Below are 27495 nucleotides of genomic sequence, written 5' to 3'. Positions count from 1 at the left end.
AGATAATGGAAAAATGAGGAGGATACCATATCAAACATTATTCAAAGAGATACTTGGTCCATTTATTTTCCAACCTTTTTTTGTAACGCCAAATTCTTTTCTTCTTTCTTTTTTTTTCTTTTAAAAAAGTTATGCTTAATTGACGCCTAATTTCTTAATTGCTTGCCAAAAGTTTTAGTCAATTGTCATGCTTTGACATCGTGCGGATTACTGTTCAAGAAAGAGTGAAATAATATTAATGATAGGGTCATGACATACACATGGTATGTATGATGTTTCTTTTAGGACAAAAAGTAAATGCAAAAAACATTCTTGTCATCCGTAGATTCACACGATTTTCATTAAGGGAGTTTGAGAAATAAAAATATAGTATATGAAGTTTGAACTTGGAATCTCAAGGTGAATTGAACCTCCTAAATCACTAAGTCAATTTCTAGTCTCGGAGTATTCATAATCCACATATATATCTTATGCATAAAAAAAATATCTATATAATGTAATTTTTTATAGAAAAGATTCGAATGAATACTCTGACACAAATTCACCCCTAATTGTCACATGCAAAAGTTTTCGGAATACTTTGATTTTAAATGGAGATGGTGAGTGAGATGATGGAGAGAAATCTAGAATATTAATATATCTTAAGATTCCCCATTTCAAAATTTTAAGGCAATGGATAAAAAGGATACATAAGTGATGTTACACTTAAACCAATATCAAACATAAATTTTCCCACCGCCAATACATGATTTTGATGTAGATATTTATTTTCTAAAGCTTTTTGCACCAAAATGATACCTAATAATTTTAAAAAAAAAAAAAAAAAAGACATACCATCGTATGAAGGAATGACAAGTCTAGTGTGTCTTATCAACAAAAATTGCACCTATATACATAGTTGAGAAGATAAATAGAAATTCGGTGTAGTTAAGGTACGTGTACTGAGCAAACTCCAATAAGCTAGTTATCATCAAATCCCACACGCAAAGTACAAGTGACACCAAAATAGGGGTAACAATTGGGCGGGTTGAATCAAATTTGGACAGGTCATAATGGATTAAAATAACAATCGGGTCAAGACTTAACCTAACTCAAATTTGTTTGAGTCAAAATGAGTTAGGTAATGAATTACATTACGGGTCAAGACTCAACCCAACTCAATTTTTATAAAGCTTAGTTATTTTATTTGTTTTTTTAAACTATTTTAGTTCTCAATAAAATTATTATTTTTCTTTATTATTGCCTATATACAACATATCAATTGAAAAAAAAATAGTTTTAAAAAATATGTATTTTGACAAGATTTTTCATGAGCCAGTTCAGGTTACCTATCAATCTAATTTTTAATTGATTGAAATGAGCTGAATTGGAATGGATTGAGCTAACGAATGAGCGGATTAACAACCAAAACTTAATCTAATTGGGCTGGTTGGATTCAATTTTGCCACCCCTTCACCAAATGAAGCACGTTAAAAAATTGCAAGTTCCACCAACTTCTAATGAGTCAATAACACACGTCAAATTCAATTAAACAAAATTGAGCTTAATTTGACTCAATTAGTTACACTCTTTCTCCATCTCAATTTAGTTCCACCAACTTCTATTGAGTCAATAACACACGTCGAATTCAATTAAACAAAATTGAGCTTAATTTGACTCAATTAGTTACACTCTTTCTCTTTTCTCCATCTCAATTTTGTTATTCCAACGATCGAGTTCAATTAATTTAGATTCAACTTGATCATTCTTGATTTGACGCTAAAATTTAATAACATGACAAGTTCATTTCACGTTTTTTGAAATATCAATTCTTTGTTATGCCAACAAAAAAAAGCAGAGAACATCAAACATCCCTCTTTCTTTTTAGCCTTGGGACTTTGTAACAAAATAGAGGGGAAGAGAGAGAGACATTGCAGATGTGTAGCTTCTAATCTATCTATATAATACCAATATAATCTAAAAAAAATTCTTACTGAATAAGAGCCTACATAAATACAAATTCATTTCATCAACAGAGCTATATTTTTCTCTACTGTCAAATACATCAAAAATTCTCCTCCCTCATTGATAACAAGTGTAAAATGACTTCCTGTGTTTATGAACAATGAGATCAATCATTCATGATCCTTTTGAAAGTTTCGTCCTTCGATTCACTTCCTTTTCCAACTCTTCCGTCCCTCCTACTTCTTCCAGTTCCTGCATTAATCCACCGTTAGTATTTCCTCTTATGTTACTTTAGAAACAATGTTATTATGTGTAATTTTAATGTTCTTATTAACATGAAGGATAGAGTAAAGGCACCTTAGGTCCCAAGAACAAGCCATATGGGACACCATTGAACTTCTCTGAGTGATGAAGCTGCAAATTCAAATATCAAACGAATGCATTAGAAAACTGCCAGCCAATCTAATACTACTTGACAATCACGCTAAGTGTGATTAGATTACCGAATGAGCTGCAGCCACCTTCCTAAGATAAGGTACATTTGCTACAGGTCCAACCGGGAATCTCTTGTGAACCAAACCATCGTGAACGAACATGTATGCCATTCCAAATACTGTGATCCCTAGCCCCTGCATAACCGAAGATCATTTCATCAATTTAACACGTTAGACTTAAGAAAGTGTTTACACAAAACATAGACACACTAATCTTAATCGAGCAAGATCAACATGTTCAATTGAACTAATTGATTGCAACTAGAATCATTTACATTATATGAAAAACGATTCTGAGTTCATATGAACTGATTTTAAATTCTGAATTGTATCCAAATCATACTTGACATTAAAAAACAAATGAAGGAAAGTTAAATGAGAACATACAGCGCCGAAGCATAGCCCGGGAATGAGGCCTTTGTGGAAGAAACCATAGTTGAGGAGGGCTATTGCTGGAACAGCGTTTGTTATGGCGAAAACGTCGTTCAGCTCGAAAGGTCCTTCTCTTGGTTTGTGGTGTGACTGCAACAATTCAACGTAAACAAGCATCTTAATATAAAGTTGTTTACACCAAGAATTGAAATAAAGCATTTGATTTAACCTCCGTATTGTAGAATTATAAGTAGACCACAAACCTCGTGCATGTGCCATAGTGAAGCATGCCACAGTGCTTTATGTGCCCATCTTGCCCAAAACTCCATTCCAACCTGAAATTCCAAATTCAAACACCTTCAAAATCAGTCATCAAAGAACCAATTCTGCTATTTCTAGCACACAATGAAGATAGCAAAAGGAACTTACAGCAGCACCAACAGAGAGAGCAAATGTACCCAACATTTCGGTTAAAGGAACTTCTCCTCCCTACACCCAAACAAACAAAAAGAGCAAAACTCAATAAGAAGCAAGTTTCGAAAAGTAGAAGAGTAAACTGTTCAAGTACCTCCATTTGCCACGAAAATCTGTAATAAACAGCCATAACAGCCATAGAAGTAATCCCAAAACTAGACATTACAGCAGCCACAAGATAAGTAAACCTCTCCGATTTCTTCCTAGACAGTTTCTCCGCCAAGCGTGTAGCTGAGATCTGTTCCTCAATCTTCTTTTCAAAACCCTCTGCCTCATCCTCAAATTGAGGTTTCAGCTTCTCATCCTCGAGAACAAAGCAAACAGTGAAACTCGGTTTTCTTCTAGACCTCAGAATTGGGCCTAGATTAGGAGAGAAAGGAGAGATTGGAGAAACATGTGAGGTTGTTGAAGTGGGTTTTGGGCCAAGAAACGGAGTATGACGGAAATAAATTGTTCCTGAGGTAGAAGAGGCGGAAATTCTGGCGGGGGCAGCCATTGATTGTGGGGATGACCAATTTAGACTCTCTCTCAGAGTTGGTAGAGAGAAGAGTGGAGTGATGGCAGTTGAGGGGCAATTTAAGGAAATGTGTGAGGGAGAGTGGAGGTTTTTGAAAGAAAATGCAGGTAAATGTACTACAGCCACAAGTTCAGTTTGTGGAGAGACACAATTTTTGTGCAAATGCGATTAGTTTTTTTTTAAAAAAAAAAAAAAACATTTTAACCATTGAAAGAGAATCGGGTCGTTAAAGCGAACTACCAGTTTACCACTTCACTTTTTGGTGCTAACTTTCATAGAAAATTACACTATTGCCACTAACTATTTATTTTTTTCCAACAAAATTGTGGGTACGTGAAAGAGGAGTCTGAACCTAAATGATGGATTTTATATTTTATTTTATTTTTTAGAATTAAACTGACATTTTATTCATATTCAGAACTTTGGGCAAAGTACATTTGAGCTGAGGGATTGATCTATTTCCAACTTTCTGATTTCTTCCGGAAGGATAGGAATGTCTATCTTTAATATATTTTGATATTAGGTAAATGCACAACACAATACATTCATAGATTAGGACGAGAATCTATGATATCAGTCGAGTCAGTTCGATTCATTCTTATTTATAAGGTAAGAGAAAACTTGCTTCCGACATTTTCCTACTTGCGATGAAGGTAACGACTTCAAGCATCACTAGCCCATATAGTGTGACAGATAGTGTGTACAAAGCCTGAGAACTATTTCACCAACATATAATTGATCGGTAACTACTAGCGATTTCAACTTCTTGCAAGTGCATTACTACCTACCATCCGAACTGAGGACGAGTTTTGGGATTTATTCTTCTCTGTGGGATCACGTTTTTTTATCCCGATGATTGTAATACATGTGTTGCCCATGATATAAGGGGCATTAGGGGTGTACAAAATCGAATCAAATCGCAAATCGAGTCAAATCGAAAAAAACTGACTAATACTTTGGTTTGACTTGATTTGATATTGGAAAAAGAAACCGACTATACTTGGATTGGTTTGATTTTAATATTGAGCATTTTTTAGTCTAAGTGAAAGCATAGCTCAAGGTAGCTAATTTGTGTGCTACTTAATTAGCCTCTCTAAAGTATTATATATATATATATTTGATCTTGCTAACTTAAGTAAACATAATTTAAGTAGGCTGGCTACTTATAAGAATGACGGCATCAAAGATGGAGAAAACATTTGAATTTCCAGGTGGGACATTTTGGTAATTAAATTAGAAAAGGAAGGGGGAAATAAATAGAAAGTAGAAGATGGAAAGAGGACATGGAAAAAGACAGATGTCAGCAAAGCAGAAGAGAAATATGAGGTGGATGATCTCTTCCAGGATTGCGGACTAGGAGACAGCGAATCAACATCCAACCAAAAGCAACCCGTACTGATTTTCTCGATTTCCTAAGCATTTCAATTTTGATAATCCTTCATTATAAATTGTATTAAAATATTTTTATGATTTTAAACACTATCAGGTAACAAATTGAAATTTTAAAAAAATGAACGAAATTTTAAAAAATTTATTTAGAAGTTAATTACTTAGATACACATAAATTTTTATAATATTGCGAATTTTATCAAATTTTTGTACGTCTAGATACATATATCTCGTCATACACAAGATTAAAATTATCTGTAATTTATTATAGATATGATGTATTCAAGTGGATTTGAATGTATTTGAGATACATAATAAATCTTGCTTGTCTCATTCTCATCTCGTTTGTCATTCTCCTATGTATCTGATATCTCAAATACATGTGAATGTGAACCACACTAGATACATATATCTAGTGTGATTCGCATGTATTTGGGATACATGACTATCTCGCTCACCTCTTTTCCTATTTTAACATAGCTGGTAGCAAAAATACATATATCTTCCTCAATATATGATAGAAGATTCTTAATTAGTGATAATATACAACAACTATTTGAAAGTATATGTAAAATTAGCATATTGTCTAATAAGGTAGTTTTCCTTACTTAATAAGAGTTTTTTTGAATTGATTTATTGCAAGTGTTTTTAAGTCAAAACAGCTTTTAAACACTTTGAGTGTTTGGATAAATTAGAAAATACTTATAAGCACTTAGTTTTAAACTAAATGGTAAATACCGAAAATTATAATTTAGAATCTTACTCATAGCCTTTAGCTTATAAGTCAAAATCCAAATCGTTCTGGGCATCTAGACATGTGATTTCATATCGCGATATGAAATCATAAGATGAAATCAACGTTTGGACATGCGATTTCACGCTGATTTCATATCATAAGATAATTTCAAATCATGATTTGAGATTTTTCAACTATAAAAATTGACCAACGAGTTTATATCTTGTAAAAAAAAACACACACACACAATTAATTTATATATATCTACCAGTCATTTGTTTCATATGAAAATAAAATTTATAATTCATATTATTACCTTTAAACCGTTTATATCTCATATAACAATTATTTTCGCCAATATACTTCAAATCAATTTTTAATTTACCATTTATATTCACCAAACTCATTTTTTTAATCAAATTTATTAGTACTATTTCATTCAAATTAATGTTTAATTAAAAAAAAGATTTCCTCATTATATTGAGTGTACAAGACTAACCATTGTGCCACTAATTGTAAAAAAATATTTTTCTTAGCTACTAACAACTTGAATACTACAACTTATGTTCAATTTTTTTTTATTGAATTAAGTTTTGATCATCAATATTATATTTTTTCGAATAATTTTGTGACGGTATATTATGCAATTTTAATTTTTTTCCTTATTTGATAAAATTGTATAAAGAATTGAGACAATTTTAATAGTTTTATAATTTATGAGATTTTTATGTTTATGAGAAGATATACTATATAAAAAGTTCAAATCACATGTCCAATTTCATGCTATGATTTCATATCATGATTTCAAATTACGATTTCATATCGCATGGCCATATAGGCCCTAATTAGGCGTTTGGACTTGCGATTTCAGATCGTGAAATGAAATTGGTGTTTGGAAATGCTATTTCACGTTGATTTCATATTATGAGATGAACTCTTAAATTCTTCAAAAAGCATGATTTGAGAATTTCAAATCATGATTTGAAAATTTTCAAATATAAAAATTGACCCACAAGTTATTAACTAGTAGAAAAAAAAACCTCACATTTATATCTACTAACCATTTATTTCATATTAAAATAAAATTTATAATAATTCATATAATTATTTTTTAAATCATTTATATCTCATATACGATTACTATCACCAACATAAATTTATTATCACTCCAAATCAATTCCTACTTTATTATTTATATTTATCAAATTCGTTTTTCTTAAGTCAAATTTATCATTACTTCATTCAAATCAATGTTTAAAAATATAATTTTTCATCGCTATATTGAGGGGACAAGTTGACTAACCACTTTGGCATTAATTGATAAAAAAACAATTTTCTTAACTGATTAATAAATGTTCTATTTCATTTCTCTTATTAAATCAATGTTTGATCAATAAATGTTATATTTTATTAGAATAACTTTATAATAATTTATTTTTGATAATATTGTATAAAGAATTAAGATAATTTTAATAGTTATATAGCTTATAATATTTTATGTTTATGAGAAAACATACAACATAAAATATATAAATTTCATATCTAAATAAAACTTTAACTCATCTCACAATTTTATATTACATTTTAATTCATAATTTCATATAATAACCAATCAAATCCTAAGTAACATTCTTATATTTGGATGTGGACCTTAGTCATTAATTCCTCCTTAAAAAAAATAAAATAAAGTACACCAAAATTACACGTTTTTGGAATGAGACACGTCTCCCTATCGTTTAGGGCGGTCAGTTCACTACGCCATCCACCACTTTTTAGTACTACACAACTTATCATAAATAATATATATACATATTTTTAGTTTATAATTACGTGATTTATTTTTTTTAATTTTTATATTCTTAAAATAAATTAAAAAATGAGACAAACAAATTATAAAGTAATTTTTTAGCCTCAACATTCATCTCTAGTAAGGAGTGATGGATATAGAATGCCTTATATAAGTTATCTATATTTTTGTTTTACGTGTTCCTTGTTGAACCAAAAACTAGGTGATCTCTTGCGCTTTTTCTCTTTTCGTTAGCTTCCAAGCTTCATTTGTCTTTTTTTCCACAAGTTGGAGACATGTTTACGTGCACATTCGGCCACCATCTCTTTAATGGTTTTTGTATTCAAAAAAATACTTTAAATTTGTTATCTGTATTCAAGTAGTGGTTCTGTTTTCAAATTTATCTAACAGTACAAAGATTTTGGCGTCTCTATCAAAGATCCTCCTTCAGTTTCTGAGGAATTAATTACACTAGAATGCTCATATTAATTAGGATTTAGGAATGGATTCAACATCTTAAGTAAGACAGAAAGAAACAAAGGTAATGACATAATTGAGAGGGCTTAAATATATACTACTAATTAAAAAAGAGTTAACAGTCAAAAACACATCTAAATTATCTTATTTTGAGTTTTATATCATACATGAACTATCAAGTGTGTGAGTTACCAGCTACTTGAACTATCACCAACCTCAAGTCCTCAACGTATTAGTTTTCCCCTTTTTCTACTTGTAATACCACCCGAGATTTAAAAAAAAACAATTAATAGTTTAGGTGTATTTTGTAAGATGATTTGTGATTTTTTTATGAAAAACCTCACAATGGTCACACATTTGAGATTTCAGATATGAAACTAAAAAAAATAAGATATGTTTAAGACCTTTCACTAATTTAAAACGTATAACTAAGTATACTAGTCTACTCTATGGATCGGAGGTTCCTAGCTTATAATCAAGTGCGACTCAACTTTGGTTGAAGGCACTTGCATGTTAACACTACTCTTGATGGAGCTAAAGTCGATAAAGGGTCTATAACTTAGAAAAAATGTACTTCGTATATAGGTTAAAAATTACTCATTTTTTTTAATATATATTTGAAGAATTATTGACTTTACTAGTAACTTTGTTTTCATAATTCCTACATACAAATTGCATTCATATGAACATGTATATTAAACTTGAATTAATGAGATGTTCTTGATTTCAGAAACTTCTGGATAGCCCATATGACTTATGTGTTATGTCTAGCTCATGGGCCTTTTGAAGCTATGGGCTGCAAAAGCAGAACGGCCCACGAGACCGCTTACACTCCAATTCGAGAAGGGAAAACTAAGCAAATATTCATAAAAATAAAATAATTACAACTATATATCATTTATACTCATACACTACTAAATAATTATACTATGTATTCCCAACTAATTTTGCTTAACTGATACTATATCAGTATCACATACAACATTGGTATCATTAAAACTGGTAATTTCGCTTAATTGATATTAAATCAATACATATATAATGTATTGGTATCATTGAGATTTCTTGTTCAGAAATTAATCATACGTCAATGAAACTATATTTATAATCTTTTAGTTTTATCGACTTATTAGTAGTTTCTTAACAAGAAACCTTAATGATACCATATATATATATATACTCTTATAGTCTCATTGACTAATGAATAATTTCTAAACAAGAAAATTTAATGATACCACAACTATATACATATACTCTTATAGTATCATTACCTAATGTGTAAGATCCCGTACTTTTTCTCTATTCTTGCATAATATATGTGGTGTAGTATGGCATGGTTATATGAGGTGTATATGATTTTGTATCGTACTTGGAGATTAAGATTGCAAATAGGTGGCAATGTCAAAGAACTAAAGTAATGTTTTAGGTCAAAGGGACCCCTCAAACAAAGTTCATGATTAAAGAAATGGCTAGGATAGAATTTCGCCCGTTTGAAAGGTTTAAATTGTCCCACACCTTGTGGATAAGCCTATGAGTGTAAAACATGCTAAGAATAGTGTGTTATGAGGTAATATAATGGTACGAGGGTCATATGTTAAGTTTTGAAGTCAAGAAAATTAGCAAAACTAAGGTTGGCAAAAGTTATTGAAGTTTCTCTAATAATATTTTCTTAACTTTGGTATGTCTTGGATGTTTTCTCCCAATATATAAGGAGTTAGAAGGTCTATCACCCATTAAATCGAAGGCTTACGAGTCTAGTTTGCAACGCACAAAACCCCGTAATCAACCGACATTGGAGGAAAAAGTTATAAGGGTTTAACTACGGACTATCGGGGCAGAATCTGGGTCGGGTAAAAAATGTGGTATGTCGGCTTACTCAACGTTTTAAGCCCTAAAAACATTTTTTTTCACTTCCAAACCAGAAAGAAAGCTTAAGAGAGGTTCCTATGGAGTTTTTGCATGATGAAGGTTAGTTTTTGGTGATTTCTACCATTAAAGGTTAACCCCGTGCCTAGAAATGTGATCTCTACACGTAGCAATCGTTTTCCCCTTCTATTAGCTGCGTTTGGAGCTAGTTTTTGAAGATATAAATTTGTAGTTATTGGTGTTTCTTCAAGGTTTACACTTGGTTAACTAAGGTAATCATCTTGGGTCTCTTTTATGATTGTTTTTATGAAGTTTTACGGATGTTTCGTCAAGTTGAGGCCTTTTGGCAAATCTGTCGATTTAAGATCAATTATGAATTATTTATAGGTATGTACCAGTTGTGTATATATAATGTTTGCGAAGCTTAGGATGTAAGGAACAACTTTTGTGAAGAAGCTACGACCATTCGAGTATTAATTGGAAATGTATGTTAAGGCTAAGCTATGTCCCTCATTTTAGCACCACTCCTCGGAAATTCCTAAAACGCCGAATGTGATATTNATATAATGTTTGCGAAGCTTAGGATGTAAGGAACAACTTTTGTGAAGAAGCTACAACCATTCGAGTATTAATTGGAAATGTATGTTAAGGCTAAGCTACGTCCCTCATTTTAGCACCACTCCTCGGAAATTCCTAAAACGCCGAATGTGATATTCCGCTATTCTCTTGCTAGAAAGACCTTCAGTGAAAGGCATTGGGATCTCGGTGAACAAGAATTGGGGATCGGATGCTGGTGAAATTCTCGCCAATGGCTGAGATGTTCAGTCGACTCCCTCCCCCTTTGTGGGGGTCCCGACCCCTACGAGTGAGCAGAAAAGGGAGGAGGAAAGAGGCCCTGGTGAACCGTCATAATTAGTGAACAAGTGTAAGCTTCGATTTTTATAATTCTGTTATTTTGATATTCCACTCGTTCGGATAAATAGAGTATTCAACATCTACATGTCATTTTATTGGTTTCTTGATTATATGTCTGCATGTATGAATTCTTATTCTTTTTTTGGGTGATGTGACTTAAAATATCACGGGAGACCCTTATCACTTGTAACCAGCTCTCTTTCCCCACTAAAGTTATTATGAAAAATCTTTAAAGTAAGTCACGATCTTCAAAACTCTCTAATATAACTTAAATGTTAACTATTAAAACACTTGGTTTTTGAAATACTTCTTTTATAAATTATCTAGGAACCAAGTTAGGAAGTAAGTAAATCACCTTAAACTTGTTATGAATAGTTGCAAGGTTAGGTTATCTTTCTAAAATTCGAGTTAACTTTTCAAGCTTATTTGGAAGAACATATGAGGCTCCACGAGATTGTTATATAATATACGAAGGTTATTATAGGGTTATGAGAACAAGACTACAAACAAGCCAAGATTGGCAGCATGACAACAATAACATATAGGTGTTATAAATCCATGGCATGACTATTAAAACACTTGATTTTTGAAATACGTCTTTTATAAATTATCTAGGAACCAAGTTAGGAACTAAGTAAATCACCTTAAACTTGTTATGAATAGCTGCAAGGTTAGGTTATCTTTCTAAAATTTGAGTAAACTTTTCAAGCTTATTTGGAAGAACATATGAGGTTCCACGAGATTGTTATATAATATACGAAGGTTATTATAAGGTTATGAGAACAAGACTATAAACATGCCAAGATTGGCAGCATGACAACATTAACATATAGGTGTTACAAATCCATGACATGACATGCTATGCATTCTACTCCTGAGCTATAATCGGGAGGTATGAGGCCTATTGCCTATATTTATACGTATGAGACACAGATGGCCACAAGTTGGCGAATATGATGTCGGTTCTCTACCGAAAGGCACCACCATTGCTAGTATTTGGTTGGGTATGTCATGCATTTACATTAATATATATATATATATATATATATATATATATGTGTGTGTGTGTGTGTGTGTGTGTATGTGTGTGTGTGTGTGTGTATGTATTCACAACATACGATTATACGAGCATACCATGCATATTTAAATAGTAGAGGGCCAAATGTGAGACATTGAGATTATTTGAGTTTCAGTTTCAGTTTCAGGTGGTATCTCTATTACCCTTTTACAGTAAATATTTATGATTCTACTTTTCGCTTTACATACCAGTACATTTTTATTCGTACTGACGTCCATTTGCATGGGGAGGCTGCTTTTTCTTTCGTGCGAGCAGGTACATGCAGGGACTCTAATTGACCCACCCGCTAGGATTCATGTTCAACTGTGAGTTGGAAAGCTCCATCTTGTCCTGGGGCTATCAGATGATGTTTACTTTTGTTGTACAATTTGGGTATATTTGAGGCTTTGTCCCGACAATGCTTATGTCACTCATAGAGGCTATTGTGGACACAATATTCTGGGTTTTCTTTTTGTCTGTTTCAACCTCCAGCCAATAATCTTGGCATGTATATATGTGTCTGTAAGTAGGTATGTCTTCGGTTGTGGCCTCGTCGGCTAGATAGTACATCTTTATTTTTTTCAGCTTGTCTACTATTGTTTGTATGATTTATCCTTATTCAGGTGACCTTCAGGATCCAAGCTTCACTTTTTAGAGGTTGTGATGTCCAATCTTTTTGTCTCACAATTTGGTTTAGCTAGTATGTTTTAGTGGGTAACTCAATCTTATAGGGTATCGAGTGCCAATTACTCCCCCTATTTCGGGGTGTGACATAATGAGTAGACATTAGTGATACCACAACAATATACATATATTCTTATATTATCACTGACTAATGAGTAATTCATGAATAAGAAACTTTAATGATATCAGTATAGTAATATATATATATATATATATATATATATATATATATATAGAAAATTATTAATCTTAATCTTGAATTACTTTAGATTGAAGTATGAACAAATATTTATTTTGAGTTTTATGACCCATTATGTAGTTTTTTCATTCGAGAACCCAAGGTGTTTGAGCAAATAAGTTACTCCCTGCATCCTATTATCCCATATTAGATGGACATTTTTAATTTTATACGATTATTAAGAAATCATTAATAAATTGATCAATTTTACTATTATGTCCTTTATTCATACTCCCTCTGTTTAAAAAATATGACCTAGTTTGACTTGGAACGGAGTTTAAGAAAAAAAAAATTTTAATCTTGTGGTTCTAAATTAAAGTTATGTCAAATGTACCAAAATGCCCTTTAATCTTGTGATCTTAAACATGTCACGTGAAAAGTTGAAGTTAAAGTGTTGCCAAAGGAGGAAATGAGTCATTATTTTTGAAACTGATTAAAAAGGAAACCAAGTGTTTCTTTTTGAAACGGCGGGAGTATTCATTTGCCTCTTGAAAAAGAAAATTTTGGATCTTTAAAATTTATTCAAACTTCCAAGGTCATAGTAATTGTAATGGTAAAAATGGAAAAAAAAAATTAATTCTATACTGATTTAATAAGTGATCAACTAATATGAGACAAATTTTTTTAGTAAAATGCTTGTCTAATATTGAACGGAGATAGCATTTAATTTCGTATTAAGTATTATTCTCGATTTTGATAACGGTTCATAAATGGTCTTTAGTAAGTTTTATTTATTTTTTTTAAATCCAGATTATAGGTTGAAGGTGAGAAATCATAAAGCGACATGATTACTGTGACATCCGTTACAAATCAGTAGGATTTCATACTATATTCATAATTAAACTTGCTTATTAAGTTTGATGATAACTTACAAACCGTTGGACCTATTCAAGTTTGATGATAGTAAAAAAAAATGTTATTAACCTTTATATGCTTAATTATTACTTTTATTTTTTCTGTAAAAATAACATTTAATTTTATTTTTATAAGTAAGTTCTTAAACTAGTAGTTTTTAATATCATGATATATATGAATAAAATAAAATAAAGACAAAAGTTATATTTTAATAATATAGAGGGCATAAAAGTTTTATTTATTGGTTAAATGTTTTCAGTAGAAGTATCAGGAATAGGCGAAGAACATTCCAGGTGTCTTAACTGGACTAAAAAGACCATTTTGCCCATACTATTTTTCACACACGAAAATCCGGTTCAGTCGTTCCCATATTAAAACGTAGAAGACTCCAGAAGCAAATATTGCATTCCTACTTCATCGCTAATAGAAGGACCTAGAATCTCATGCATTCATATATAAACCGACAGCTCTCATGCTTTAGCTCATCAAAAATCGTAACTCACAAGTCTTTCTTTCTGAATTTACGATCAACATCTTATTCATTTTCACTCGATCGGCGTTTCTTTTTGGTTTTGTTGAGCTTTGAGCATCAATGGCGGATGTGCAGATGGCTGAGGCAGAGACATTTGCTTTTCAGGCTGAGATTAACCAGTTGTTGAGTTTGATCATCAATACATTCTACAGTAACAAAGAGATTTTCCTTCGTGAACTCATTAGCAATTCTTCTGATGCATTGGATAAGATCCGGTTCGAGAGCTTGACGGATAAGAGCAAGCTCGATGCTCAGCCTGAACTCTTCATTCGCCTTGTTCCTAACAAGGTGAATAAAACTCTTTCCATCATTGATAGTGGTATCGGCATGACTAAAGCAGGTAATGTCATTTGCTTTCTCACAATTTTATACATCGGTTTACTATATTCCATTCCAGAGGTTTATCTGCTTGATTTTCGCTGTTACTGCATTTTTCTTTATGGAGCTTTACCTGAAAAATCTGTAATGCATGATACAGGAGCGGATATAGCAAATATTAGGTACAGGTTCAATTGAATTTATTAATTTCGAGGTAAAGCATAAATATATGTCTAAAATTACAATAATAAATAGTAGACAGGGACTCATGACTCTAAATCTTAAATCCACCTCTACATGAATAAGCATGTAATGTACTTGTGTTTATCTTTGTTGGCGTTGGAGATTAATGTGTTTTCCTTCATTTGGATTTAAATTTATAAATATGACTGTAAATTTTATACTATCTGTGTGTTTGAGTAGTTAACCAAATTAGGATTAGGTTCGTCTCTGATAGTTGAAGAATTCCTAGGCCCATGTAGTTCATGTTGTGTATGAATTGATTCTATGGTTGAATTTTAGTAGGGTGGTTGTGTTTATATGCTGTAGAGATTCTACAGATTTAGGCCAGAATGGTACTAATACCTCTGTTTTCTCTGTGGTTGCACAGATCTGGTTAACAATCTGGGTACAATTGCGAGGTCCGGCACAAAGGAGTTCATGGAAGCTCTACAGGCTGGGGCTGATGTGAGCATGATTGGACAATTTGGTGTGGGTTTCTACTCTGCGTATCTTGTAGCAGAGAAGGTTATTGTAACCACCAAGCACAACGATGATGAGCAGTATATCTGGGAATCACAAGCTGGTGGTTCATTCACTGTTACAAGGGATGTTGATGGGGAGCAATTGGGCAGAGGAACTAAAATCACTCTCTTCCTCAAGGAAGACCAGGTAATTTCATATTTCTAACTAAAATATATGTCTGTTTTATTTGTGCACAGAAACAATAAATCATAACTTGCTTTCGGTAGTTGTACCAAATCGACTAGTAACTTCCATTTAAACTTTAATTAAGATGTGTTCTTGAAGACTGTTGTTTGTTCTTTTTAATGGTCCTTCGTAGCTCAATTAATTTGGTTTGGTTCATACACGTGCATGTAAGTTTTCTTAGGCGTCAATCAGTTGTAGAATATTATTTGTAATTAACTTGCATTGATACTTGCAGTTGGAGTACTTGGAGGAAAGGAGAATCAAAGACCTTGTGAAGAAGCATTCTGAATTCATTAGCTACCCAATTTACCTGTGGACTGAGAAGACAACTGAGAAGGAAATCAGCGATGATGAAGATGATGAACCCAAGAAAGAACAAGAGGGTGATATTGAGGAAGTGGATGAGGATAAAGAGAAGGAGAAAGGTAAGAAGAAGAAAATCAAGGAGGTTTCTCATGAGTGGCAGCTCATTAACAAGCAGAAACCAATCTGGTTACGCAAACCAGAAGAAATCACAAAGGAGGAATATGCCGCTTTCTACAAGAGCCTGACCAATGATTGGGAGGAACACCTTGCAGTCAAGCACTTCTCTGTTGAGGGGCAACTTGAATTCAAGGCAATCCTCTTTGTACCTAAGAGGGCTCCATTTGATCTATTTGACACCCGCAAGAAGATGAACAACATCAAACTTTATGTCAGGAGGGTGTTCATCATGGACAACTGTGAGGAACTTATCCCCGAGTACCTTGGATTCGTGAAGGGTGTTGTTGACTCTGATGATTTGCCCCTCAATATCTCCCGTGAGATGCTGCAGCAGAACAAGATTCTCAAGGTCATTAGGAAGAACCTCGTGAAGAAATGCATTGAGATGTTCAATGAGATTGCAGAGAACAAGGAGGACTACAACAAATTCTATGAGGCTTTCTCAAAGAACTTGAAGTTGGGCATTCATGAAGATAGCCAGAACAGAGCTAAGTTGGCTGACCTCCTTCGATACCAGTCAACCAAGAGTGGTGATGAGCTGACAAGTTTGAAAGATTATGTAACCAGGATGAAGGAGGGTCAGAAAGACATCTACTACATCACTGGAGAGAGCAAAAAGGCAGTCGAAAACTCACCATTCTTGGAACGCCTAAAGAAGAAAGGATATGAAGTACTCTTCATGGTTGATGCCATTGATGAATATGCAATTGGGCAACTGAAGGAATATGATGGTAAGAAACTAGTTTCTGTTACGAAGGAGGGCCTGAAGCTTGATGATGAGAGTGAAGAAGAAAAGAAGAAAAAGGAAGAAAAAAAGCAGTCTTTTGAGAGCCTTTGCAAGGTCATCAAGGACATCCTTGGAGACAGAGTTGAGAAGGTTGTAGTCTCTGATAGGATTGTTGATTCTCCATGTTGCTTAGTGACAGGCGAGTATGGTTGGACAGCTAACATGGAAAGAATCATGAAAGCTCAAGCTTTGAAGGACAACAGTATGAGCTCTTACATGTCTAGCAAGAAGACAATGGAAATCAACCCTGATAATGGCATTATGGAGGAGTTGAGGAAGAGAGCTGAAGTTGACAAGAATGACAAGTCAGTGAAAGATCTTGTGTTGCTGCTGTTTGAGACAGCTCTGCTGACATCTGGTTTTAGTCTTGATGACCCAAATACTTTTGCTTCAAGAATTCACAGAATGCTGAAGTTGGGTTTGAGCATTGACGAAGAAGAGGAAGCTGGTGAGGATGTTGATGATATGCCTCCTCTAGAGGAAATGGGTGAGGAAAGCAAGATGGAGGAAGTGGACTAAGCACTTGGTGTCATCTCAATGCCGTTCATATCGAGACTCTAGATACCCTAAATAGTTGTTTTTCTTTGTCTTTCTGTTGAATACTGTGTTTTGTCGAGTTAGTAGTGTCATGTTGTGTAAGCAAAACCCATATAATAGTTTCATTTTAGGATCGTACAAATTAATGGAATGTCAATCTGTTTTGTGATATGTTAATCCCTTCGTTGGATGATTGTTTAATCCTCCACCTTATCATTCTCTTTCTCTTATGGTGTTAACCTGTCGTTCTAGCTTAATCCAACTGTAAAGTGTCTTCATAGGTTAAACAACATTTACCTTTTTACAGAAACCTACTCGTCTGATCCTAGCACTGCGCATGTGGAGGGAGGGAGAACTATAAGATTATCATAAAACTGCAATGAAAGCAAAGCGCCTATTCACACATGTAATCATTCTTTGTTACGATCAAGATCTACAATCAAATAGGGGCAGGAATCAGGTGAACGATGCTTAAGAGAGCAAATGAGATCTCCCTCACTGAATTTTGTTGATCTCTCGCTGGACTCTGATTCAGAAAATGTGAAGAGTGCAAATTTTACTTAAATAATGCTAACCAATTTGCCGAAACTGTAGCTGTGGGATTTCAAAATACATCAGCAGGGGTATTTGAATTCTTTGTCACTCTATTCGGAATAGCGAATATATATATATATATCAAAGAAAGATCTAATTGCTATTTGATACAGTGAATTAAGTGGAAGCATGCGATTTGAAACCTCCATAAATAAAAGCCTACATAGATTTCCAATGCACAGAAACAATGGATTGATAAAACAAGTACTTCACTAGTAGTGGTAGATACATGTTGCTGCTGCTGTAGCGGTAGATACATTATTCGCAGGCAACAGAAGCAAACACAAGTGTGAAAATCCACCAGTTTAGCAGTCCAAACACCAGTGAAAATCAAGGATCGTCATTTGTTTTACATTTGCCATGAAGAATTTGTATTGCAGAGGCTGGAGTCTGTCAAAACTTGAATTTACATAAACCCAGCTTTATATATTTAAGTTCCTGCATCACAACTATCATCTCTGTTTATATCTTACAGTATGTACACAAATATGAACTCCACAAGCAAAAGAACTCTGAATCTGACATAGCAGCTGCTATCAAACAAACCACAGGCTTTTGGTATTATTACATGTGCGTCCTTCAATCGCCGTTTGTTCCTGACCAGTTCCGATATGGCTTTCATCGGGACAATAATACTCTCCAGCAAAGAATAATGGGAACGGTATGCAAAAACCATTGTATGCAGTACCCGAACTGAACATCACTTTGAAGTTGGTGGTCATTGATTTTATTTGCACTGCTTCTCCATTTCTATATCATACGATGAAAGCAGCTGCCTCTGCATCAATAATCAACTATCAATTTGAGATGAAGACTAGCAAATAATTGTTCCTCTGAAAGATAAGAGAAGAGGGGGGAAATGCACAAGACAAGTAACAATACACATGTAGGGGGGATGACTTTTATATGCAAAATACTTTTCCCATATGAAACTGATACATCTAATACAGCATCCTAGCACTTCCCTGAACCCGAACACAAATTTCTTATAAATCAAGCAAATATTTTTTTTAAAAAAAGCCACTCTGGGCTGGAACGATACAAGAAAAGCTTATACAGTGGTAATTGGAATATTGACAGAAAAGTCACCAGGAGGTTCATGCTTCTGGAACAAGTCATCATAAGGAAGTGCAAGTCCCAAGACAAGTGTGAGTATGTTGTATAGTAACGAGACGCGGTGCTGTAGGTACGAGAAAATGACCAAAATGGTCCTTAATGTATGGAAGTTGAATAGATATTTGTGTAACTATAAATCATTAAATTACAGGTAAAATGAAAAGTTTAAAGTTAAACTGTTACTAGATATAAAAAAAAAGGTGTCGTTCTTTTTTGGGCTAGCTAAAAAGGAAGAATAGTGCATAAATTGGGACAGAGGACGTACCACTTAACGTATGCAAAAACTGAAAACCTTTATTCTTAATCATAAAACTGCCGACTCCTTTACAAAATTCGGTTAAACTTAACTGTGAAAATCACGCTTCACAATGACCAGAAATGGCTGAAACAGTTAAATCTAAAGAGGGCGCATTAACATAAGAAATTATTGATCAGTCATCAGAGGTGTGGTGCTGTCAAAACAATCACCAGAAAAAAGCTGAAACAGAAAAATCAAATCTACTGGAACAGAGAAAGAATGAAAGTTTTTGACCGAGTGGGTTACATATACAGCATAAAGCAGCTTGTCAGTAAACAGAAACGACGCAAATCTCCACCGAGATCATAGAGGTCTTCTACCAGTGAGAAGGGAGAGAATCCGAGAATGTGAGACCAGTATCTTCACGCCTAGAAATTCTTAAAGATGATTTATGCAATACATGTATACTTCACTTTGACATGGAACAATATAGTTATCCTAAGATTCTAATATTCCAACATTCTACCAATTCCCTCTCCCCAATCTCAAAAACCAACCTCCGCTCTCCAGCCTCCCCAACTATCTAACCTCCACATTCATGCTCTTTGCCCTCCTGGGTCAGCACCAAGAGGTAAAAGCAGAACTGCAGTCCTCTGCCTTACCACTCGGCTGTGTCGTCAAAATGCTACAAATACAAAATACATGAAAACAATAGCTGCAGATTTCACTAATTTCAGACCAACCACGCCAAATGGCAAAAGAACCAGCAGAAGCTATCCAACCAAAAGCTTAGGTAAACATTTAAAAGCCATCAGAAATCAGAATGCGAAAAACATATTGTACTTACATGATGCTCAAAATCAGGGCTTGTAAGGTTGATAGAGAGGTTTCTCATCAGCAATAACACCTGCACAAGAATAGAGCAGAAAATTTATCTAAATCTTGAATTAAATGCTTGAGGCACCAACTCCAATGAGGAGCATACGACTAATCTCTTTTAGATGGTAAACATGATGTAAGGTAACTGAAAACATATACCTACATGTGTACGATGAATTTAAGGGCAAAGACCTGGGTGGGGTATGGGAAGGGATCAGCGTATTGTGGAATTAGTTATCGGATGCATTCTATAGTTGAAGACATCCTTTATTGCCATATGCAATGGTGCAAATTCCAATTACCAGATTCAAGTGTTGCTAAATTTCCATTCTTCCTTCAAAGTGTAGCATCCAGATTGAATGCCCACAGGTCACATACATGTTAACAACACACTATAGCAAGTATTCACTAAGCAAATGAAAATTGAACATTATATTTTATGACAATCATAAATTCACTACTCCTACCTTTTGCAGGGAAAGAGTTGGCACTGGCAGGGATACAAAGGAGTAAAGTCAGCCCCTATATCCTTCCCCCCGTTATCTATCTTAAGAGAGGAATTACTCATAGCAATTTGAAGAAATTTTCAACCCATCCCTTCCCTTCCTAAGTCAATGCCAGGAAGAAGACATTAAAATTTGATGAGAAAGCGTTTGTTGACTAGAGGATAAGAACAAATTCTCCGTGTATGCAGTGGCATAGAAATAGGAAGCATTAGTCCTTAAGAAAATACAATAATTAAAGATCAGGAGACACCTTCTTTACAGAAGCTTTATCTTTGAAAGTACTCCTGAAGACAAAGTTCAAGTTGTATAGGCAAACAAGACGAGAAAGAGGATTAAGCCACAGGATAATGAAACAGCACAGAATAGAGTGTATACCGTCTCGACATCAATCCGGTCCATTTTTTTCAATTTCTGCAAGTGTCCAGTTACAGCAGGGTCAAATACACTGCCGATGAAATTGTATACTTGAGCAAAGTCTGGCAAAACTGCAGATACAAAAAGAATTTACAGCAGCATTAGCGTAGTAAATATCAAACTAAAGCACCAGCTCTATTTAAAATAACACATCTAAATTAGAAGAGAATTTTGATTCTATATTACGGAAATAAAACTTTAATTCTGCAGAATGACGGCAATACTATCAGTGAATAGAGCGAAGGATAACATGGCATAGAGTAAACCAGATCTAGCTAGCATCAAATCAGGCTATACCACGAAGTCATCAAATGCAGCAAGGACCATAGCTGCAGATAAATGTTTTTTTTTTAAAAAAATGCAAAGAAAAAGAACGACTGGAAGTCATATTTGGCCATCCAAAGATAAAACTCCAACATTGGAGAAAATTCTGGACAAAAACTGCAAACTATAGTTCAAGAAAAACTATACGTTTCACCAACAATAATTAATTATCACATGATTTTCTGGATCACAACTGACAAGAAGCACAGATTCATCGAACATAATCAGAAACACACGCAAGGACGAATAAAAAGCAGCATGTCATCTTGCTCATTCAGAAGTCAGAATAATAATGAGGACTTTGCAACTGCAGATTTTTATCAATTAACAAAGAGATATAAAGGCCTGTGATTTTCACAAACAAAATGGAGGGACAGGTTACGGGCTGGAACAAAACGAAGCAGTCCACTGGATAAAAGAGAAGGCACTCTTCAATTGGCCAAGGAAAAGAGGATAGGATGGTGATAACTTATGTAAACTAGATACAGAGAATATAGCTTAGTTGATTTGACAGTGCAAGCATAATAACACTGATTGAAGCTGAGAACTTGAAGAAGAGCTTTATAAGAAGGGAGATGAAGATATTCTGTATCTTGACTACAATTGGAATCATGATTAACTGCAATTCTGCAAGGTGACTAGTTTTAAGATCTACTACACAGCTTTATCACCCTTCGCAGGAATTAGACTAATGGTGGTGCCTAACAATAGTGGTTGGTGAACAAAACAAGACTTGTCCAATCGCATATTGATTCCTTAATCCTTACCAAGAGTTTCAGCAATTAGATCTTGATTTTTAAGAGAAATGAACTCTTTTGACCTGACATGATTGAGATTTCAAAGCTGGAAAAAAGATTGCAAATCATTTAACAAGAATAAAGGAAAAACGCAAGGCGAATCCAACTTCTAGGATGATCTTATCATATGGAAAGATGCTGCTTAACGTCATTCTCTTCCAAGTGTGTCTGTACTTGTCTTGGACTCTTGTCATATATATTAAGGTCAATCTACCTTTAGGACTTTATCCCATCTCTTTTACTTTCCAATTTGCAATATTTTGGCCAAGTTAAAAACTTAGGGGTCGTTTGGTTTGAAAATGAGTTATGATGGGATAAGTTATGTTGGGATAAGTTATGTTGGGATTAGTTATGATGGGATAAGTTGTGTTGGGATTATTTTTTATTGAGTGTTTGGTTTGTTGTATTCAAAATAATAAATTTTAAGAACAATTTATTTGTTTACAAAAATGCCCTTCATTAATGTAAAAAGTGATATAACAAAAGGGTTGAAAGAGACATTTTTGTCATTTACCTATTTTATCCCGGGATAAGTTATCCCGGGATTACTATACCACCCAAAGAGAGGGATAACTTATCCCGGTACTAATTATTAATCCCGGGATAAGTTATCCCGAACTTGCCAACCAAACAACAAAATAAGCGGTACTATAATTTAATCCCGGGATTATTTGGTATTATCCCTCACACCAAACGACCCCTTAGTGCTACAAGTAGGAGTCTTGTGAAACAGGCTTGGATAGAAATTGGTGAGAGAAACATTGTCAAAGCTCTGTGTACAGCTTGTCGTCTAAGCTCCACCTGGTCACTAAGAAACTCTCCTATAAAAGCCATACGTATCAAAATGTTTTTATTAACCTTGACCCTTTTCAGTAAAAAGAAATTGAATGTGTGTTGTGAAGGTCTCAATGCAAACCCGCCTTTCTTCTTCCTTTGTGCATTGGAACAATGGAATTGACCATCATAAACATAGTTCACATGCTTTATTACTTTTATGTTTGGTGTAAATTAGTATTTAGTTCAAATCTGTGATGTGCACCTAATTCACATATCACGCGCCCGCTCTTACCAATTACCGCCAGACGGTGGTGCAGAACCATAATGGAATGTTATTGTAGGATAATAGTTTCACAGCCCAAATTGTTGTCTAATTTCAAGTCTAAAAGTCAAAATCCAGAATATCGACTTACCTCTCATTGAGGGTACTTGGGCCCGCTCCATCACCTTAACTGTTGATTTTGATCTTGGAGTGCTTTCGTTACTACTGCAGCAATGGTTATTGGCGACTGGCTGACCTGTTTCTCTCATGTTATCTGTCAGAAGAACATTCAATTACTTCAGTTCAAAGCCCAAGATGCCATAGAAGTGAGATTACAGTATCTAACCAAAAGAGAACCCGTAATAACTAAACCTTTCTTCATTTGTGACAAACTAACTGGTGGCACAGAGTTGTCAGTCCATGACGGCACAGACATAACAGCAGCTGGATTGCAAGGCAACAAAGAAGAATCGGGCCTTTTTACAATTCCAGGTTCCGGTAATGGAAGGGAAGCTTGAAAAGATGTAGGCACCGGTGAGACAGCTGGAGCTGCCGAGATTTCAGAAAGCAAATACAATTATTTCCATGTATAGCTGATGTTAATAAAATTAAACCACAAAAAATAATTCCTACCACTTTTTGTGGCTTTCTGTGGGTAGGGATGAGCAGCTTTTCTTTTTGGCCGAGGAGGAGGAAGATGTTCAGTTGTTCCACTTTTCTGGACTTTCAGAAAATATTTCTGAGCATGGCTACGTATCTGCAGAAGTGATCAAACTTTTTAAGACACCTCTGGGCACATCTCCAAAGATTGATGTATAACCAAATAAAAGCAATCCATTTGGTTCAGTTCTGCTCTATTTGTTTTTGGTTTATGATGTGCATAGCACACACCACCGGATACAGTTGTGTGATTCATTTTTTTCAGTTTGGGCTGTGAATCGAGCTTTTGTTAGGACCTCGTATTTTGGTTATTGAGACTCTAATTAATTAATAAACAATATGATCAATTTAAGTTTGAAAGGCTATTGGGTAACAGTGCAACATATAGTTGGCTTCCTTGACAAAGGTGCAACCCGTGTTTCTGCAAAAATATAAAAGTTTCATCTGAATACCCTGCTTCTCAAAAAATAACAAATTGAAGGAAAGCTATGCCCAACTTCATAGCTTCTCCAAAATATTGATACAGACATGACAGAAAAACTAATGGAAAGAGAAGGGAGGGCAAAAGAAATATGTGACTGCGTGAGAGAGATAAAAATCAATTGGATCTTGTCCCAGCCTAGGGAAGAAAATAAATAAATAAAATGGAGGAAAAAATACAAGAAGAGACGTACTAAAACTTCATCTACCGGCCTTTTACTTGTGCCATTTGGACACGACAGAAAATCGATTTACATAGATGGGTGAACAGTAAATATCATCAGATATAAAAGCAGATGAATAGCTGGGAGGTTCTGAGATACCAGGCCTTTGTTGGTGGCAATTTGGAGAGCTAAAGAAGTGAGAAATCTGCTCCTCGTGATATATCTGATCTGCTCATTCCAACAATAAATCTAGCCTCTTTTGGACAATATGAACAAATTGAAGCAAAAGGGAGAAACTGGAAGAAAAAACAAAGGGATGGAAAAGAAAGGCTCACCGAGATAGGAGAGTAAGTAGAAGTCAACCCTAACTCTCCCATACACCCATAACTTTTGCTTTTCGGTTTGAAAATTGAATTACAAACCGAACCAAATAAACCAAAAATTTTGGTGTAGTCAGTTTCCCGACTTAAACCAAATAAAGCACATTTCAGAAGCTTATATTAGAAAAAGTTACTTTAGTACTTTGAGTTTTTCAAGTAAACAAACATAGTCAAAGGCCACAGACTTTAGCAAGTGTTTTTTACTAGAGCTAACAATGACTTTTACTTTCTCAAAAGAAAGTCCTCTTTACTAGACCAGTAGAGGAAGCCGAAAATTTCCGATGTGGATTGAAAAGGAAGTTGGGGATGGACATAGATCCTTCTGCCTATAGGAGTGTTGGAAATATTGCAATGGTTTTTTGTACTTCTTATTTCCTGGTCATTATATAATCCTGATGACAAGTGACTCCACCCGCAGAATAGAAAAGCAAAACCAATTCTATCTCCAAAACAAAAACTCTTGCCACAAGTATAAAGATAAGCACGGAGATCCAAATCCTAAGCAGTTACAAGTACTCGAAACAACAAAAATGGCTCTTTAGTCACTTTGCTATCCATTTTACCCACGAAAACTAGCAAATTCAGCGATGATAGTTGATCATGTGTGCCATCAACTCCCTATTACTCATACCTGTAGTAACATTCCCACATGCTTATCTTTGTGACACAAACCCCCATCTTGTGATTGGGATTTTACCACTAGGTTATTCCTCAGTTGTCAACTATATGCCATGTTATATTCGCAAAATTAGCAATTAGACAAGAAATAGTTAACTTGGTGGTAGTTGCTTGTTAGTCGGTTGTCATGTAATAGAGAGAGAGAAACCTAAATTTGCAAAATAAAATGATGGTTCAGAGAAAAGAATAGGTACTTAATAAGATGTGCACATTTTAGGCTAACCTTAATATTACCTGAATAACAGTTTTTGATCCGACAAATGCTTCAATCTTTTTCCAGTCACGGTCAAAGCTGTATGTTAACAAAATGAGCAATCAGTAACAAGAAAAATCTTAACTCAAAGGAGACATCTTAATATTCTTTTATCCTAGAACTGAACACAGTGACAATAAACAAAGTGATCAAGTTCGGTAAAATGAAGCTATTTCTTCAGCAGAATGAGATGAACAACTTCCAAAACAATGTTGAGATATATATAAAAAAAAAAAAGGAAAACAAGGTATCTATAGAACTCCCTTAAACCATTTGCTGTTCTTCAAAAGATAATAATATAGTGGAAAATTGGCCGACCCCACTAAATTTGGGATTTATGGGTAGTTGATATATGTGAATTAACACAAGATGCAGAAGAAACAATAAGTTGAAGTACACATTTCTTGAACTCGTAAAGAAACAAACTTGTATAACAGCGAATCCCCGAACTCCTTAATTTCATTCGCGAGCAATCTAGTTAACCTAGAAGTAAACGAGCAACGACAATGATTCGAAATTCACAAAAACAATCTTCCCGTCTTACAACTCAAATTAAACCGTTACCCCTAAATCAAAATGAATTAGCAGTAGAAATTGTTCCAAAATTCAGAACTCACAGCTGAAGAGCTTCGAGGAACTTATCATGCTCGGGTTCGGTCCAGCTTTCTCGCGACTTGGTAATAGTGTAGGGTTTTCGAATTTTCTTTGACGGGTCATCGGAAGGAGACAACGGGTTGGATGTGGACGGCGTTGCGGCGGCAGAAGCGGTGGCGGTTGGGTTGGAGAAGGAGCCGAGATTAGGAAGGGCCATGACCACCCGATTCAAGTAGAAAAATATGTGGGCGGGTTTGGGTTTGGGTTCATGTGATGTTTTAGTGTCTGCCAAACATAAAATATTGATTTCTTTCAATTTCCCTCTTTTTTTTCTCTATCCCCTTTTTTATATATATTTTTCTTTTTATCTTTTGGCAAACAAAAACAAATACGTGAAACCAAATTGGATTATTTTTAGCTAATAAAAAATAACTAATAAGTGTTGAAAGATATTGTCAAAAGTGTTGAAATAGATTTTAAAAGTAGGAGTATATATTAGGAGGAAATGTTGAAATGGATAATAATTTGTCATGTAGTTGATAAATAAAGTGTTAGATAAGCTTTTTTCCTCTGAAAATAATTTAAAATATAGAATATAAATATTTTTAAAAATCTAAATGTGCTATGAAATAATTAGCTTGTCCATATTTATTACTTTAGGCGTAAACTTTTCACTACTTTTTCGTTATGATGATGTTAACTCTCACACTTTCATAACTTTCTTCTATGAATTTTTCACACAATCATCATAATTAATGTCATGTTTATGACAATCTTTTGTATGTCTATATATGTAATATTATATAAAAAAATGACACCAGAGTTCATATTGTACTCACTTGAGAATCACTTGAACTCTTAAAGAATAAAAAAAGTTGATATCTCTTGCCTCTTTATTTTATTGTTTTCATGCTTTGATAATTTCTACTTACTTTTTTGGACTAATCTTATCACATGTTACTTGTCAAGCTGGCCAAAATTTTGTTGA

At 34.2% G+C, this 27495-nt stretch overlaps 3 protein-coding genes across 5 annotated transcripts; 1 reads left to right on the top strand and 2 right to left on the bottom strand.

The window, feature by feature from the left end:
* Window positions 1-1966: 1966 nt before the first annotated feature.
* LOC125875050 (beta-carotene hydroxylase 2, chloroplastic) lies at window positions 1967-3931 on the bottom strand. 2 transcript variants are annotated; one of them, XM_049556117.1, is made up of 7 exons: window positions 3379-3931; window positions 3240-3299; window positions 3074-3145; window positions 2826-2960; window positions 2448-2573; window positions 2302-2358; window positions 1967-2196 (listed from the first exon to the last, which is right to left on the bottom strand). In XM_049556117.1, the coding sequence occupies exons 1-7, from the start codon at window positions 3778-3780 to the stop codon at window positions 2119-2121; spliced, it is 930 nt and encodes a 309-aa protein (XP_049412074.1). In that variant the 5' UTR covers window positions 3781-3931; the 3' UTR covers window positions 1967-2118. The 2 variants fall into 2 exon arrangements, with proteins under 2 accessions (XP_049412074.1, XP_049412075.1); XM_049556118.1 differs by lacking the exon at window positions 3240-3299.
* Window positions 3932-14204: 10273 nt separating this feature from the next.
* Window positions 14205-17560, top strand: LOC125875049 (heat shock protein 83-like). Its single transcript, XM_049556115.1, has 3 exons — window positions 14205-14676; window positions 15265-15545; window positions 15820-17560. The coding sequence occupies exons 1-3, from the start codon at window positions 14397-14399 to the stop codon at window positions 17371-17373; spliced, it is 2115 nt and encodes a 704-aa protein (XP_049412072.1). The 5' UTR covers window positions 14205-14396; the 3' UTR covers window positions 17374-17560.
* An 816-nt stretch (window positions 17561-18376) lies between these two features.
* Window positions 18377-26790, bottom strand: LOC125875051 (protein REVEILLE 6). 2 transcript variants are annotated; one of them, XM_049556120.1, is made up of 8 exons: window positions 26531-26790; window positions 25895-25952; window positions 23933-24055; window positions 23671-23851; window positions 23450-23572; window positions 21100-21209; window positions 20187-20246; window positions 18377-18779 (listed from the first exon to the last, which is right to left on the bottom strand). In XM_049556120.1, the coding sequence occupies exons 1-8, from the start codon at window positions 26722-26724 to the stop codon at window positions 18741-18743; spliced, it is 888 nt and encodes a 295-aa protein (XP_049412077.1). In that variant the 5' UTR covers window positions 26725-26790; the 3' UTR covers window positions 18377-18740. The 2 variants fall into 2 exon arrangements, with proteins under 2 accessions (XP_049412077.1, XP_049412076.1); XM_049556119.1 differs by having other exon boundaries at window positions 18377-18763; window positions 26531-26789.
* Window positions 26791-27495: the final 705 nt, after the last annotated feature.

Source organism: Solanum stenotomum, chromosome 8 (assembly GCF_019186545.1).
Source record: "Solanum stenotomum isolate F172 chromosome 8, ASM1918654v1, whole genome shotgun sequence".
NCBI classification, from domain to species: Eukaryota; Viridiplantae; Streptophyta; class Magnoliopsida; order Solanales; family Solanaceae; genus Solanum; species Solanum stenotomum.
The sequence above is the reverse complement of the archived record's forward strand: the minus strand, read 5'-3'. Positions and strand labels throughout refer to the sequence as shown.